We start from the raw sequence: 15,235 nt of genomic DNA, 5'->3' as shown, positions 1-15,235 counted from the left end.
TTCACATGGGCTCAAGAACAGGGGTGCCCTCTCAGCAAGGTTGAGAGCCACTGCTGAGTGCCCAGCTTGCTCACAGCAGAGTCTGACACTGAGCCCTGTATATGGTAGTACTCCTTAGTAGGGGGAGAAAACATCCAGCCACACAGTGGTAGGTTGATTATATCAGATCCCTATCCCTCTTGAGGCAGCAGTGATTTGTCCTTACCAGAATCAATACAAACTCCAGCACCACCCGCGTGCTTACAGAATGCCTACCTCTCAATGTGGTATCCCACATCACAGTGCCTCAGACCAAAGAACCAGTTTTACAGTAAAGAGGCACACCACAGGCTCATGACCACAGGATCTACTGGTCTTGCCCCATCATCCAGAATTAGTCAGCTTGACGGAATGATAGAATGGCCTGTCAAAGGCTCAGGAAGGTACCCTCTGGGGAACCATCTCAGATTGGAGATCTTTCCTCCAAGACAGAGTATATGTCATAAACCAGTGCTCACAATATGGTACCGTGTCCCGGTCTTAGTCAGTTCAGGTTGCTATAACAAGAATACCATAGACTGGGTGACTTAAACAACAAACATTTATTTCTCAAAGTTCTAGAGGCTAGGAAGTCCAAGATCTAGGCATCAACAGATTCTGTGTCTAGTGAGGACACTCTTCCTGGTTTGCAGATGGCCATCTTCTCATTATATATACTTACATCATGGAGGGGAGGGGAGCTATCTCTCTTCCTCATCTAATAAGGACACTAATCCCATCATGAGGGCTCCACCCTCATGACCTGATTATCTCCCAAAGGCCCTACTTTTTAATACCATCCTACTGGGGGTTAGGGTTTCAACATATGAATTTGGGGGGGACAAAAACATTCAGTCCCCTATAACCAGAATACACAGATCTGGGTACCAAGCCTGGAACTGGAAATGGCTCCTCTCACTATCACATCCAGTGATTTATTTGTGAATTTGTGCTTCCTTCACCATAACCTTGGGATCCTCCAGATTAGAGGTACTAGTTAACAGAGGGAGAAGACTTCTACCAGACGACATAGTAAGAATTCCATTAAACTAGAAGCTATAACTACCACCTATCCACTTTGGGCTCCACATACAGCGGACCAACAGGCAAAGGAAGAAAGTTCTCATATTGGCTAGGATCATCAATCATAGTTACCATGATTGCTAGGATGGTTGCTAAACAACAAGGGCAAGGAGAATGTCTTGTAACCAGGGACTCTCTGGGGCCTCTCTCAGTACTTTCCCGCCCGGTGATGATTGTCAATGGGTTTCTGCAACAACCAACAAGGGCAGGGCAACTGAAGGCCTACACCTTTCGGGAACGAAGGTCTGGATCGCCCCACCAGGAAAACAACCCAGACCAGATGAAGTGCTAGCTGAAGGTGGGGGCATCTAGAATGAGTAGCAGAGGAGAGAGATGATGACTACCAATTAGAGACACAGGACCAGTTACAGCTATGAGGATTGTAGTCTTTTTCACTAATCCTCTTGCCTCAGTCTTTGAGAAAAACACTCTTGACCTCCACCTTGAAGGGGTCTATGTGACTGATTGGACCTGTAGCTCCCTTCTTGGAGAATAAGTAAGGATGTCTCTGTTTGTACAAAACAAATGTAAGCCCTATATTATAGTAGAACAGCTGAATATAATGAGAGGGCACAAGGGCTGGACTGTGTTGGACACAAGCTTGTACACCCCCCAAGATTCTTTTCATTGACTCTTTATTTCAAAGGGCTGCCTGCCTCCCAAATCACTATCACCTTTATCAGAGCCCCCTTTTGTGGCCTGAGCTGAATGGAACCCAAGCTGAAGTCCTAAGAATGCATGGTCTTCACACCCTACATGTTGAGCCTATCTCTCTGAGTCACCACTCCAATTCTGATTTTTTTTTTTTTTTTTTTTTTGGTGAGGGAGATCAGCCCTGAGCTAACATCCATGCTAATCCTCCTCTTTTTGCTGAGGAAGACCAGCTCTGACCTAACATCTATTGCCGATCCTCCTCCTTTTTTTTTCCCCCCCAAAGCCCCAGTAGATAGTTGTATGTCATAGTTGCACATCCTTCTAGTTGTTGTATGTGGGACGCAGCCTCAGCACGGCCGGAGAAGTGGTGCATCGGTGCGCGCCTGGGATCCGAAGTCGGGCCGCCAGTAGCGGAACGCGCACACTTAACCACTAAGCCATGGGGCCGGCCCTCCAATTCTGATTAATATCAACATGATTAATATCAACCACACATGGGCCATGGGATCTGGCTTCCTGAGTGGACACCAAGGTACAGGGGATGCAACCTCTAAGTCACTGCCTATGGGATAACCTTGACCAATGGGAAGTGGGAAGCAAGAAGAAGCTGGGAAGATAAGTTCCTCCTCCTTTCTCCCTTCTGTGGATTCCTCCAAGGGGTGGTTTCACCTTGCACCCTGTCTGGAGAAAGTCCTCTTTGCCAAGGGAAAATGCCTGTCAGGCAACTGGCTGTTTCTCTTTGCAGCTCATTTTGAATGGTAACCAATGCAGTAATATTGTTTTGCATCTTTTTTTTGCTTCACTTCTCTTTTCCTCATCCTCCCCATCCTGAGCTTGTACCTCCCAAATAAAGTGTCATACTTTGATTCTTCCCTTGGGCCCTGCTAAGACACTTGCTAACCTTGTCCTCAAGACTGGATGCTTGAGCTGGGTTGCTTCCCTACTCTAGTAGACATGATTGGGATTCACCAGCATAGCTGGGTCTCCTCCCCTTCTAGGCATATGGAAGAAAACACATCTCTGACTCTTGAAATTAGGCATAGTCACATGACCTGCTTTGGCCAATGATGCGTTAGCAGAAGGAGCATGTTTCACTCCCAGAAATGGGAAGAGCATTTAGGACGCAGTGTGTAATTCATGCTCCTCTTCCCCTGCCACAGTGACTGTGGAAAGGTGTGTAGATACAGCAGCACCACAATATGTAGGCAACCTGGAAGGCTGAGCCACCATCTGGGCAACAGCTGCCCTGAAGAAATGCCCAGATCTACAGTGTAATTTGCACAGGTGAGAAACAAAATTCTGTTGTGTCAAGCTGCTGAGATGTTAGTGTTTGTTGTTAGCTCAGCATAACCTTGCCCATACTAACTGATGTTCCATTTCCAAACCATGTGAAGGCGGGGTGCTCAAGAGAGTCACTCACTGTCATGGGAGGAGGGCTTGAAGAAGAGGACACGGGCATCTTGCTCCCTAGCTGATGTCTGCTGAGCCCACCATGCTTTCAGTGCAGAGCATGGTGAGGGCGATCATTCATCATCCATTCACTCAACAAATCATCATTGAGCACCTACAACATGCCAGGAACAGTTCCAGGGGCCAGGGAATGAGCAATGGACAATAGAACTGATACTATAAGTGTCGCCTAGAGTTTGGGTAGCTTTTGTGAACGTGTGTGTGTGTGTGTGTGTGTGTGTGAGGACGATCAGCCCTGAGCTAACATCCATACCAATCTTCCTCCTTTTTTGCTAAGGAAGACCAGCCCTGAGCTAACATCTATTGCCCATCCTCCTCCTTTTTTCTTTTTTCCTTTTTTCTCCCCAAAGCCCCAATAGATAGTTGTATGTCATAGTTGCACATCCTTCTAGTTGCTGTGTGTGGGACACGGCCTCAACATGGCCGGACAAGCAGTGCGTCAGTGCGCGCCCAGGATCTGAACTCGGGCCGCCAGTAGCAAAGCGTGTGCACTTAACTGCTAAGCCACGGGGCCAGTCCGAACCAAGAATTTCTTATGTGGAGATTTCTGAAGGTGGGAGGATTGCTGGAGCTGCTTGTGAGAGCAAGAGAAGAGGAATATGCTGTAGTGGACCTACAAAAACAAGGATGGGCAATCCCGCCTCCCCACAGATCTTGGAAGGAGGAGAAGGAGACCCAGCAGTTTCTATGGCTTCAAGAAAGGTCAAAAGCAAGAGCCACAGGACCGCCCTGCTGGCCAGGAGAAGTGATGCCTCGTTCAAAGAGGGATGGGATGTGGGCTTTGGCTGGGCTGAAGGGAGACCCAGTGGCCTGCCTCTGAGAGGATCCTGAGTGATGGATTCAAACAGAGCAAAGCTGAGCAGTGCCTCAGGAAAGCAGAGGCCATCATCACCAGCCATGGGCCAGAGTGAGGTCAGGCCTCTTCCACACCAACAGGTGACTAGTGACATAAGACACGAGTCTTAAGTGACAGACTCTATGGTGGTTCCCCACGATCCCTGCCTCCTGACATTGATGTCCTTGTATAATCCCTTCCCCATGAGTGTGTGCGGGACCTGTGGCTTGCTTCTTACCAATGGAATATGGCAAAGGTACAACTAATTACGTGTATTAGATCACATTAGATTGTAACGCCCCTCTTGCTAGAGACGCTCTATCTGACTTCGAAAAAGTAGGCAGCTACATCTGGACGCCCAAGTGGCAAGGAGCTGAGGACGGCCCCTAGGAGCAGAGGGCAGCCTCCAGCCAACAGCCAGCAAGAAGCTAGAGACCTCAGTCCTACAACCACAAGGAAATGAATCCTGCCAACAACCTGAGTAGCTTGGGAGAGGATGCTTCCCTGGTCACACCTCCAGATGAGAACGCAGCCTGGCAGTCACTTTGATAGCAGCCTTGTGAGACCCTGAGTAGAGGACCTAGCTAAGCCGTCCTCAGACTCCTAACCCACAAAAACTGAAATATTAAATGCGTGTTGCTTTAAACTGCTAAGTTTGTGGCAATTTGTTACACAGCAATAGATGCCGCTCTCTCCCCTCTCCTCCCAGTGCTGCCCCAGCCTCAGAGGGTGGGAGAGGAGGAGAGCAGACCACGTCCCCTCCTCACCCCAACACCCTCAGCCACTGGCCAGGGGAACAGTGTGGGAGAGGGGAGGAAGGAAAAGAAGTTTAAATCACAGATATATGATTGGATATTGGAGCTTTAAAATGGACGAAATTGAACTCTTAATGCTCTAAAGCAAGTGAAAATTATAGCCTCTGCTCAAGACGTTGTTACGGAGGAAGAAAGAGGGCAGAGCCCGGTTGAAAGTAGTGGCTGCAGAACAATAAAACCATGTCAGGTTTGAATCCCACGGAGTTGAGACTACTCAATCAATTGGTTTTATCATTGATTTTCAGGAGGTCCACCTCCTCCTCTAACTTGCTGTGAATGCTGGGCAAGTGACTCTCCTCTCTGGCTCTCAGTCTTCCATTCAATAAAGTGAAGAGTTTGGGGAAGATCTTTAAGGCACCTCTCAGTCTCATTTCCAACCCCTGGGGGCTGGGACCAAAGGTAAGGCAACAGTTTGTAAGGAAGGGAAGAGGGAGCAGGCAGCTCAGGGGGCGGGAAGGCCTCAGGGTGTGGGTGTGCCTGGGCCAGCAGTGACTGCTGGGAAAAGTACTCTCCTGCCCAGAGCTGGTGGGGAAGTAGCTCTCCAGGCTGAGAGTGGGGGATCCAAACTCCTTCCTGGGCACAAGGCAGCAAGTAATTGGCCCTGGTCCCCTCCAGCTGCATAAATTGCTGCTGGCAGCCCCCAAGCCAGCTTCTGCTCTAGTCACAGGCTCCCTGGCAGCTCCCTCATACATTATGCCATTTCCCTCTTCCGTGCATTTGCATATGCTGGTCCCTCATCTAAAACACCTTTCCCCACCTTCTTCAACTCTACTCATCTTCCACAACTCAGCTCAGTCTCCTCTTCTGACATTGCAACTCCTTATACACACACATGCACAGCCCCCCCCCGGCCAGATGAGGAGCCTCTGAGGTGGGCTCCCATAGCGGCAGCCCACACCACTAACTCACCACAACGTTTAACAAGTGTCAGTTGGCAAGGCGTCTCTACTACCCGACATCTGGTGACAATATCCTTTTTCTCTTCAGGTTCTCAGCCCCAAGAACGGTGCCTGGCACATAGTCATGGACTGTTCGCCTAAATCACAGTGAAGTTAGTAAAGGAAGATCGGTTTCTAGTCCTAACTCTGCCGCCAACTTCTGAGACACTGAAAGACCCTGGCCATGGCATTTAACTTCTCTGAGCTTCAGTTTACCCTTCTGGAAAATAGGTACAAAATTCCCCGTCCCTTCTCATTTGTGAGGAGCAAATGAGGGAGAAATGGGATTGAGGGAGAAATGGGATTGGTCCCCTGGTGCTGCAGGAGGTATAAGCACACTGCAAATTGAAGACATCAGCACTGATGTTATTAATAATAACTCCTAATAGTGTTGTTACTAATAACGACCTGCTTAGTCAGAGGAAATGCCCCCTCCCTTCCTCCAAGATGGCCTGGTTTTGCCCTAACCCAGCTCCATTGACTGCTGGAGGATGAAGCCAGGCCCTCTCCTCTCTATCCCCTTGTCTCACAGATTTCATATGACCTCAAAAAGTCCTTCCAGAAGTCTAACCAACATCCTTCCTGTTGCAGCCCTGCCCTCTTCCCTCCTCATGTGTCCTAAGAGCATAATCCTGAGAATGAACTTCAGAGGAGCCTGAAGCCCAAGCACCCTATAGGGTTTATTCTTCTGAGGTTAACATCCCCATTGCCACTGCTCAGAACAGAAGCCTAGAGAGAGAGAGAGAGAAAGGGAAGTCCCAGTCTGGAAAGAGGGAGTGGAGAAAGAATCAGGTGGTATAGAGGTCAGATAGCAGTAAGCACTTCCCAACACCCAAACACAGAGTGACACAAATACCCACCACCACACCACCACCACCTTCAGCTGCCTGGCTTCCGGGGGAGGGACAATTGTCTTACGGCTTTCCATGACGCGAGTCCTCTAGCAGAGTTCAAGCTGTGGGCGAGGCGACACTTCCTGCCCCGGGGGGCTGGGGTGAGAGGAAAGATGGGTTGCTGAGTGTGCACACCTTTGAGAGCACACACACACACCCTGCTCCGGGGCTCCCGTCTTAGGCTGCCCCCATGGAGTTTCCCCTGGCCCAGATATGCCCCCAAGGTAAGTGTGAAGTTGGAGAATGTGGGTGGGAGGGAACATCAAGACCCCCATTACCCCTGCTCTCTCTCCTGGGCCTGAGCTCCCACTTCAGGGGTGAGGGGCCCCACCCCAAGCCAGAGCTGACAAGGCTCATTGGCAGGGTGCCCACCACCCCTTCCCCTTTTCTGCGGCTCCAGGTCCACTCAGCCCTGAGGACAAAGGTGACAGGGACTGTTGAGTGCTTTTTAGAGAGGAGAGAGGAGGGAGCAGGAGGATGAAGTGGGGTGGGACGCAGAGGATCCTGGGCCAGAAGAGGGGCCTGACCTGAAGAGATCTTCTTCCCCTCCCCACTTGTGGGACTTCTGGGCCACCAGAAGTCCAGCTGAATTCCCAGCTCTCCTTCTTGGTTCCCGGTTTCCCTGACAAGCCCCTCTGTGGCCTCAGCCCCTCTGCCGCCTCCCTGGCTCCTTACTCCTCCGCCCTGAGAAATCCCTCCTGCTGTCCCTCCTGCATTTCTTCTGCTGTCATGACTGTCCCTGCCTCCAGGTCCCTGGTCAGAGGCACGCAGGGCCCCTCTGAGCCTGGGGGATGGGCGGCGGCAGAGAGAGGCAGTCCCTCACTGAGATACCCCAGCTGTCCTCTTGATCTAACAGGGAGTCGAGAAACCCCCGCCCCAACCTTCAGCACCTTCCAGCCCATGAACTTGACCGGCAGGAGCTGCCAGGGCCTGGGCTCACTTCCGGGGCCCAGACTCCAGGCCCTGAAGGCTGAGGAGGCCCAGCCCAGCCCCAGGGCCCTGGCTGTCCACATTGTGGTGAGTGGGAACCTGGGGGGTGAGGCTCCCTCATCTGCTCTCACCCTCCCATGGGTGAGGACTTGCAGACGGACAAAGGCCAAAAGGTAGAAGGCAGGAATGATCTGGGGTTGCTGACAGGGCTACGGGCAAAGAGGGAGGGAAAGGAGATGGGGGGGCGGGTTTCCTCCATCATTTGCTGAATTGCCGACTTACTCTGTCCCTGGGAAGCTGGGGCTGAGTCCACAGGTGACCAGGGTACATGTATTGGGCCCCAGAAGCGGGCATCTGCATCTCTGTCCATGGCCTTCCTCTGCCCAGTGCATCCTCATCTCAGGCCTTCTCACCCACCCAGTCATTAGGAAATCCCCTCTAGGAACCAGCTCAATCTCTCCTACTGTAGGGTGAGCGCTCCCTCACTCTGGCCTCTGGGGTGACCACCTACATCATTTTCCTTCATCCCTCAAGCCAAGGACTGACTTTCTGTCTATCTGGAAGGCCTCACCCTCATTTAAGCACAGTTGAACAGCTCACTGCTACTGAATTAAAGACCCTCAGGACCTAGAAGGAAGTGGAAGGAAATTCCCTGGAAACCAAAATAGCTGGAGCTGAAGAAGGGATTTAAGTTAGACCTTGGGAAGGACTTTCTGGGCAATTATACCCTAAAATAGGCAACTGGGATGGGGGTGGGGAGCTTCCTCCCCATGCCCAGGAGGGGCTGAGTATGGATAAGAAGGTGGCACCTGGCTTGGAGAAGGCTCACTAACTGAACTCTAAGTTCCTCCTCCTTGAACTCTCCCCCTATCCAGGCGTCTCCGCAGGCCCTGGGGGCTGCCTCCAACCCAGAGAATACTGGGAAGGATGAGGAGGTGCCTAGGGAAGGAGGCCAGTCCCTGCAGGCCGAGACCCGGGCTTGGTTCCAGAAGACCCAGGCCCACTGGCTCCTACAGCATGGGGCAGCCCCTGCCTGGTTCCACGGCTTCATCACCCGGAGGTGAGTCACAGAGAAGGAAACAGGTCCAGAGAGGGGCAGGGGCAGGTCCTGGGTCCTGCGGCCAGTCAGGAGTAGACTGAGGCTACAAGTCTGGGCTGTGACTCCTGGGGTTCCCAGCCATTCACTAAGGCATCTCTCCTGGGGGAGATCTCTGGAGAGGCTCCGGCCCAACCCTCTGTCTCTCAGTCTCTCTCTCACTCCATCTTTACCTCGGGCTCTCTCCAGCCCTCTCCTCTTTCTTCCCTCCCTTGCATTTCCTCCCTCCTCCTCCATTTCTCAGCTTCCCTTCTCCCGTATCTCTTTGTTCATCTCCGTTCCGCTTGTGACTTCCGAAATCTAAGTCTATTACCATCCCTGTTGCTACAGCCGAAGCCCACACCACCCCTCAAACACACAGACCCTGCAGGCCGCCCTTCCAGGATGAGGCCGGGAGAAGGATGCAGGGTTGGGAGACCTTCAGGTGGGAACCCTGGCCCCTATGCACGCCCAGTCCCTGCACCGAGAGAGCAGTGCCCACATCCTCTCTCTCACCTCCTCGCTTCTCTAGCCATTTCAGCCCGCTTGGTTGAGGGTAGGGGTCCCCTCTGAGAGCCAAGGAGACAGGGGGCAAGATTCAAAGAGTCAGAGCAGCGTTCCGTCTCTTCTCCATGACCCACAGGGAGGCCGAGAAGCTGCTGCAGACCAAGCCTCTAGGATGCTACTTGGTGCGGTTCAGCGAGAGTGCGGTGACCTTCGTGCTGACTTACAGGTGAAGGGCGGGGCTCCGCAGCGGGCGACCTGGAGGCGGGGCTTCGGGCTAATCGGAGGGGCGGGACTTGGTGCTGACGGACGTGTGAGGGACAGAACTTCATGCTGACCCCTCAGGAGCGGGGCTCTTTGCTCAGCCCCCGGGCTAGAGAGTGGGAGACCCTGGCGCGGGGCGGGTAGGGGTCATGCTGATGGCCCTGGCCGGGAAGAGGGAGCCGGTCTGATCCCGACTGGCGCCCTCCAGGAGCCGGACTTGCTGTCGCCACTTCCTGCTGGCCCAGCTCGCGGACGGGCGCCACGTGGTGCTGGGCGAGGACAGCGCCCACGCGCGGCTGCAGGACCTGCTGCGGCACTACACGGCCTGCCCACTCAGCCCCTACGGGGAGACGCTCACCGAGCCCCTCGCCCGCCAGGTACGTCCCCCGCCCTGACCCTGACCCTCAGCCCAGGGACCCAGGCCAGAGCCCCTCCCCACGCAGAGCCCAGGCCGCAGGACCGCGGCATCAGACACTTCGTCATCCCAACAGAGGACCCAGCCATGCCTCCCTTGCCCACACATCTCCGCAAAGCCCTTCGAGAAAGATGCTGGGGGAGGGGTCCTTGAGAGACCAGCCCAGCCACACAGCGACAGAAGGAGCTGGGCGTGGCCAGCTAAGCACACGGGTCATTTGTTTTTCAAATTGAGATATTTTCTGAGTACCTAGCATGTACCAGGTGCTGGCAGGCCCTGGAAAAAGAGCCATGGACAAGGTGGGCGATTCACCAAGCTTTCTTACCAGCAGCAAAGACAGACAAATAATAAGAATCAAGTGTGGAGAGAGAGGAAATACAGAGTGGGGTGCATGTGGCTCACTTGGCAGGGAGCTGTGTCAGGGGGTGCCTGCCTGAGGAAGTTCTGGCAGGTCTGAGGGACCACTGTGTGCCAGGCATTGGTCTGGGCACTGGGAAAATAGCAGTAAACAAAACTGACCAAAATATCCCTGCCTTCATGGAGCTTACATTCTAGTGAGAGGAGACAGACAACAAACACGTAATACAGATAACGACGGATAATACATTCTATGTCCAGTAATGAGAAGTAAGGGCTAAGAAGAAAAACCAAGCAGTGACAGGGAGTGACAGAGTTGGGGCTATTTTACATAGGGACATCAGGGAAAGCCACTCTGGTAAGGGGACATTTGAACAAAGGCCTGAATGAAGGAAGGGAGGGAGCCATGCAGACAACTAGAGGACAAGCATTCTAGGCAGAAGCAGGTGCAAAGGACCCGAGGTAGGAGGATGCTTGATATGTTTGAAGAAGAGTGAGAGCAGTGAGGAAGCTAGCATGGGTGGAGAGGTAAGAGGTGAGATCAGAGAAATGAAGGAAGGGGGCTCTGTAGACTCTTGTATGGATTTGGGATTTTATTCTGAGTGAGTTGAGATGGCACTGGACAGTTACAAGCTGTGGAGTGACATGACCTGGCAAGTTTGGGAGGGGCAAGGGTGACCAGATGGAGGCTACTATGATACTTCGGGTGAGATGATGGCAGCCTGGACCAGGTTGGTAGAGGCGGAGGGGTGAGGAGATAGAATGCTGGTCTGTTTCAAAGGTGGAGCTGACAGGGTTTTTGCAGGATTGGACGAGGAGAATGAAAAGACGGAATTGTCATTGAACTGAGGTGAGGGAGGCTCTGGAGGAGCAAGGGGGGCGGGGGAGATCAGGAAGTCAGGTTCCGCATCCACAGTTTGATATCCATTCAGTATCCCAATGGAGATGTTAGGTAGACAGTTGGAATATGTAAATCTGGAGTGTGGGACAGGCCTGGGCTGGAGATAAACGTTTGGGAGTCATCAGCATATAGATGGATTGATGCTAAAGCCTTCAAGAGGGGTGAAATCTCCCTCCGGAGTGAGTGGTAGCCGGAAAAGAAAGAAATACCGAGTCTTCAGCAGTTAGAGTGTGCAGAAATGAGGGAGAACCTACAAAGAAAATTGAGAAGGAGCAGCCAGCAAGAGAGGAGAAAAACCAGGAGACTGTGATGATCTGGAAGCCAAGCAAAGAAGATGTGTCAAGGAAGATTGGGTGCCAGTGGGTCCAGAATTGGCCACTGGATTTAGCCAAGAGGAGGTCACTGGTGACCTGGGCAAGAATGGTTTCTTGGAGCTTGATTGGAGTCAGTTCAAAGAAGTGTGCCCTGTGGGACTATGCCTATGGGCAACTCTTGTGTGGAATTTTGTGAGGAATAGGCGGAGGCCTGAAGATTCCCTAGCAGTGGGATCAGAGTGTCGGGAAGTCTGGAGGTGAGGGGAGCCAGCTGGAGCTGAGAGATTTGTCAGAGACCAGGCTCTGACCAGGTCTCAAAGGGTCTTATCACTCAAGTTCTCTGGAGTTTGGACTTTATCCTGGAGCAAGGGCAGTCACTGAAGTATTGCGAGGGGAATTTCTGCAGGCTCACTCTGCCGTCGGAGTGGAGAATGGGTTGGCAGGGCAAGATGACGGAGGAGGAGGAATCAGGAGGCCTGAACTGGGGTGGTGGCTGTGGTCCTGGAGAGAAGGGTACAGATGTAAAGATAGGCAGTGGAATGAGCAGGGCTTGTGTTCCATTAGATGTGGGGAGGAAGGGAGGGTGGTGTCAAGGTTGACTCCTAAGGTCAGCAGGGTGGTGGTGCCACTTTTTATTCACAAAGGGAATGCTGAGAGAAGAGGGGCTTGGGGCAGGGGAAAAGAATTCTGATTTGGATCCATGAAGCCTGCAGTGCCTGTACACCTCCAGATGGAGAACTGCACTTGGTGGATTGCAGAAGCATGAGAAAAGCCTTATGGCCTGAGTGTACCAGTAGCAATGGGCATATGGAGAGCATCCATGAAGCCAGGGCTAACTGCTGAGCTAAAAGCACACATACTGTGGGAAGAAACCTCCCCACTGTAAGGTTCATCTCCCCTCAGGCAGTCTCTCTGCCCCTAAAATATCAAGCTTATATCTCCATAAAGTACTCCTCTGGCACCTGCAGAAATAAACACAGGCACAGCAGTCTTGGAGATCTATCCCCATGCTGAAAATTTTTAGGCTAAAGACTTCTAAAGCTTTGTTGCGTTTTTACAACCACAGGCACAAATGGAGACTGGCCTGCCTTGTGTTCCAGATAAAATTAAGTTTAATGCTAGATATGGCCTGTGATCAGAGCTACTTACCTACCCCCTGGTCTCCTTGCCATCTCCATCCCCTCTTCCTCACTCAGGGAACCCAGCGCAAGCCAAAACCTGCGCCTCCCTCTGGCCCCTTCCCCCTACATCCTCCACATAGACCAGATTATTTTGTCCTCCTGGATCACCTTCCCACCCTCCTGCACCAAGTCCCTGAGGCCTCCTTCTTTCCCATCAGACTCCTGAGCCCGCAGGACTTTCCCTGAGGACTGAAGAATCAGACTCTGGAAACAAAAGCCAGGACCCACACCCTCAGTATAGCCCAATCCTCAAAAAGGAGCAAACAGCAGCTTCCACGCAGAAAGAGGGGGCCGCGCAGCCGAAGGAGGTACTATTGGGCTGGAGGGCCGAGGGAGGAGGCAGGGCCTGAGGAAGGGGAGGAGCCGGGGACAAAAAGGAGGGAGCGGCCTGCGGGGAGGAGCGGGGCCAACGGGAGAGGCGGGGTCTACAGAGGGCAGAGGCTCAGGCTGGGGCTTCGGCTCCCGCTGTGGCCAGGCCGAGGTGACTCTGACCCGCTGCCCTCCCCGGCCTCTCCTCTCCTAGCCCTCCCAGCCGCCCAGGCCCAAGCCTCGTGTCACTGCCAAACCTCAGCTGCCCCCCGAAGTCTACACAATCCCGGCTCCGCGACCCCGCCCGGCCCCGCCCCCCAAGCCCTCCAACCCCATCTACCAGGAGCCTGATGAGCCCATAGACTTCTATGCCATGGGCCGGGGCAGCCCCGGGGAAGCCACCAGCAACATTTACGCCGAGGTGGAAGTGGGGGTGCCGGCAGGGGAGGAGGGCCCGCCGTCTGTCCTCCAGCACCTGGTCCTACGGAAGTGCCGGTCCAAGCCTGTGCCAGGAAGCCAGGTGAATGGAGGTGCAGGGAAAAGTTAGACCACAAGAAGGACTTCCTGAAAGCTAGATTGGGGAGGGTAGAGAAGGTGTTCAGATTGGATGCCTGGTCTGGGTGAAGGTCAGAGGTCTGAGGTGAGATGGGAAGGACAGAGGATCCAGGCTGCCGGCAGCCCTTTTCCACGCCCAGAGATTGCTCCCTCTGCTCTCCCTGGAGTCACTGGGACCTGCCTCTCTTTTGTCAAGTCCCTACTCCCTCCCACATCACAGAGAAAACTGAGGCCCCAGGCAGGGGCCCCTTGGCCTTCCCCCACCCGAGCGTGCATTTTGGTATGTGTCCCTCTCACCCAGCTGGTCCTCTTCAGACCCACCTGAGATTGACCCCACCCTGTGCCATGAATCTGGGCTCCACCCATCCTCTCCTCCCCAGTCTGCACTGGGGCCTCTCCTGCTCTGGGTCCCTCAGCTCAGCCTTCATGGCCTTGCCATCCTGAAGAGGAGTGTTTGGAGATGTCATCTCAGATGAGCTCAGGGGAGGGGGCACCCACATTTCCCCTCCTTCCACACATTCCCCCCTCCCTCTTCTATCCCCTCATCTCCCATCTTCTCAGTGATCCACTGATCGGTTCAAGTCAGTATCAAGTGTCATGGAATGTGTTAGACCCACCATCCACTCCCCCGCTCCCTTTGCCTCTGCCCCCCTCCTCAGGCCCTTCCCCACCCTCCCTCCCTTCTGGTGCTCCAGGCTCCCTCCCAGCCCTTGTGCCTGCTCACACTCACCCACACCCCTGCCACCTGCTCCCATCCTAGAGCTGATGTCCCCAGTCCATATCTCTATCCAAACTTCTCTCTAGGCTTCTGCTCAGCTCCCCAGCATCCCACAGCCTCTTCGACTCAACACAGCCAACACCGCCCTTACCCTTCTCCCCCAGGTTGCTCCCCCGGTGTTCCCTCTCTGGATTGGTAACTCTCCAGACACCCAGCTATCCAAGCCAGAATCCTAGGGCTCCTTTGACATCTCCCCCCTCTTCACCTCCACTCCCCCATAAGCCATTGATTCCTGCTGGGTCATTTCCTAAATATATTTTTCCTTTCCCCAGTTTCAGCCCCCATCATCTCTTATCAGGACTTTTCCAAGAGCTTCTTAACTGGTCTCGAACCACCAATCTTGCCACTTCTGATTCACTCCCAAGGAAGCCAGAATGGTCTTTCTAAAACAGCTGCCTGGTCCATGATGCCGTCCATACTTGGGTAGGGGATAGGAGCATTACCACCAGCTATTCCCATCCTCCCAGAACTATTCACATTTCTCTAAACCCACCAAGTGGTTTCAGCCACCTAGGGTTTGCACCTGCCAGTCCCTGTCTGTACAGCAACTTCCTGCAAGCTCACCCTCCTGCTGCCCGGCAACCTTTTAATCATCCTTCAAGACCAACTTGCCCTTCTCCTCCTCTGGAAGGACTTTCCTGATCTGACCACACAGGCCATCTACTGTGCTTTATACACACCTGCCATGCCACTGGTCACCTGGGACACCCATGTCCCCCTCCCCCAGCAGAGTGTGAGCTCCCTGAGGGCAGGGGCTGGGACTTATTCATCTCTGTTTCCAGAGCACCTAGCACAAGGCCTGGCACAGAGCAGGTGCTCAGGAAATGTTTGTTGAATGGATGAATGAATGAATGAATGAATGACAGGGGTTTAGACCTCCTGTCTGCAGGCCAGCATCTGTTAAGTAGATGTCTTGGCCCTTGAGGCTGCAGGTAGGCCTAAGAGG

The 15,235-nt window shown here is 53.3% G+C and overlaps 1 protein-coding gene across 2 annotated transcripts in view; it reads left to right on the top strand.

Moving 5' to 3' along the window:
* The first annotated feature begins 6,779 nt into the window (after positions 1-6,779).
* The window catches only part of SH2D2A (SH2 domain containing 2A), an 18,419-nt gene continuing 9,963 nt past the window's right edge, over positions 6,780-15,235 (top strand). For both annotated transcript variants that reach the window (XM_058539491.1, XM_058539490.1), the window contains exons 1-7: positions 6,780-6,934; positions 7,567-7,723; positions 8,512-8,696; positions 9,355-9,444; positions 9,688-9,856; positions 12,806-12,955; positions 13,171-13,476. In XM_058539491.1, the coding sequence (XP_058395474.1) occupies positions 6,897-6,934; positions 7,567-7,723; positions 8,512-8,696; positions 9,355-9,444; positions 9,688-9,856; positions 12,806-12,955; positions 13,171-13,476 (1,095 nt within the window). In that variant the 5' untranslated portion in view covers positions 6,780-6,896. The remainder of the gene's footprint in view (positions 6,935-7,566; positions 7,724-8,511; positions 8,697-9,354; positions 9,445-9,687; positions 9,857-12,805; positions 12,956-13,170; positions 13,477-15,235) is intronic.

This window comes from Diceros bicornis, chromosome 4 (genome assembly GCF_020826845.1).
Source record: "Diceros bicornis minor isolate mBicDic1 chromosome 4, mDicBic1.mat.cur, whole genome shotgun sequence".
Taxonomy (NCBI): domain Eukaryota; kingdom Metazoa; phylum Chordata; class Mammalia; order Perissodactyla; family Rhinocerotidae; genus Diceros; species Diceros bicornis.
This window is presented reverse-complemented; position numbering and strand designations above follow the sequence as displayed.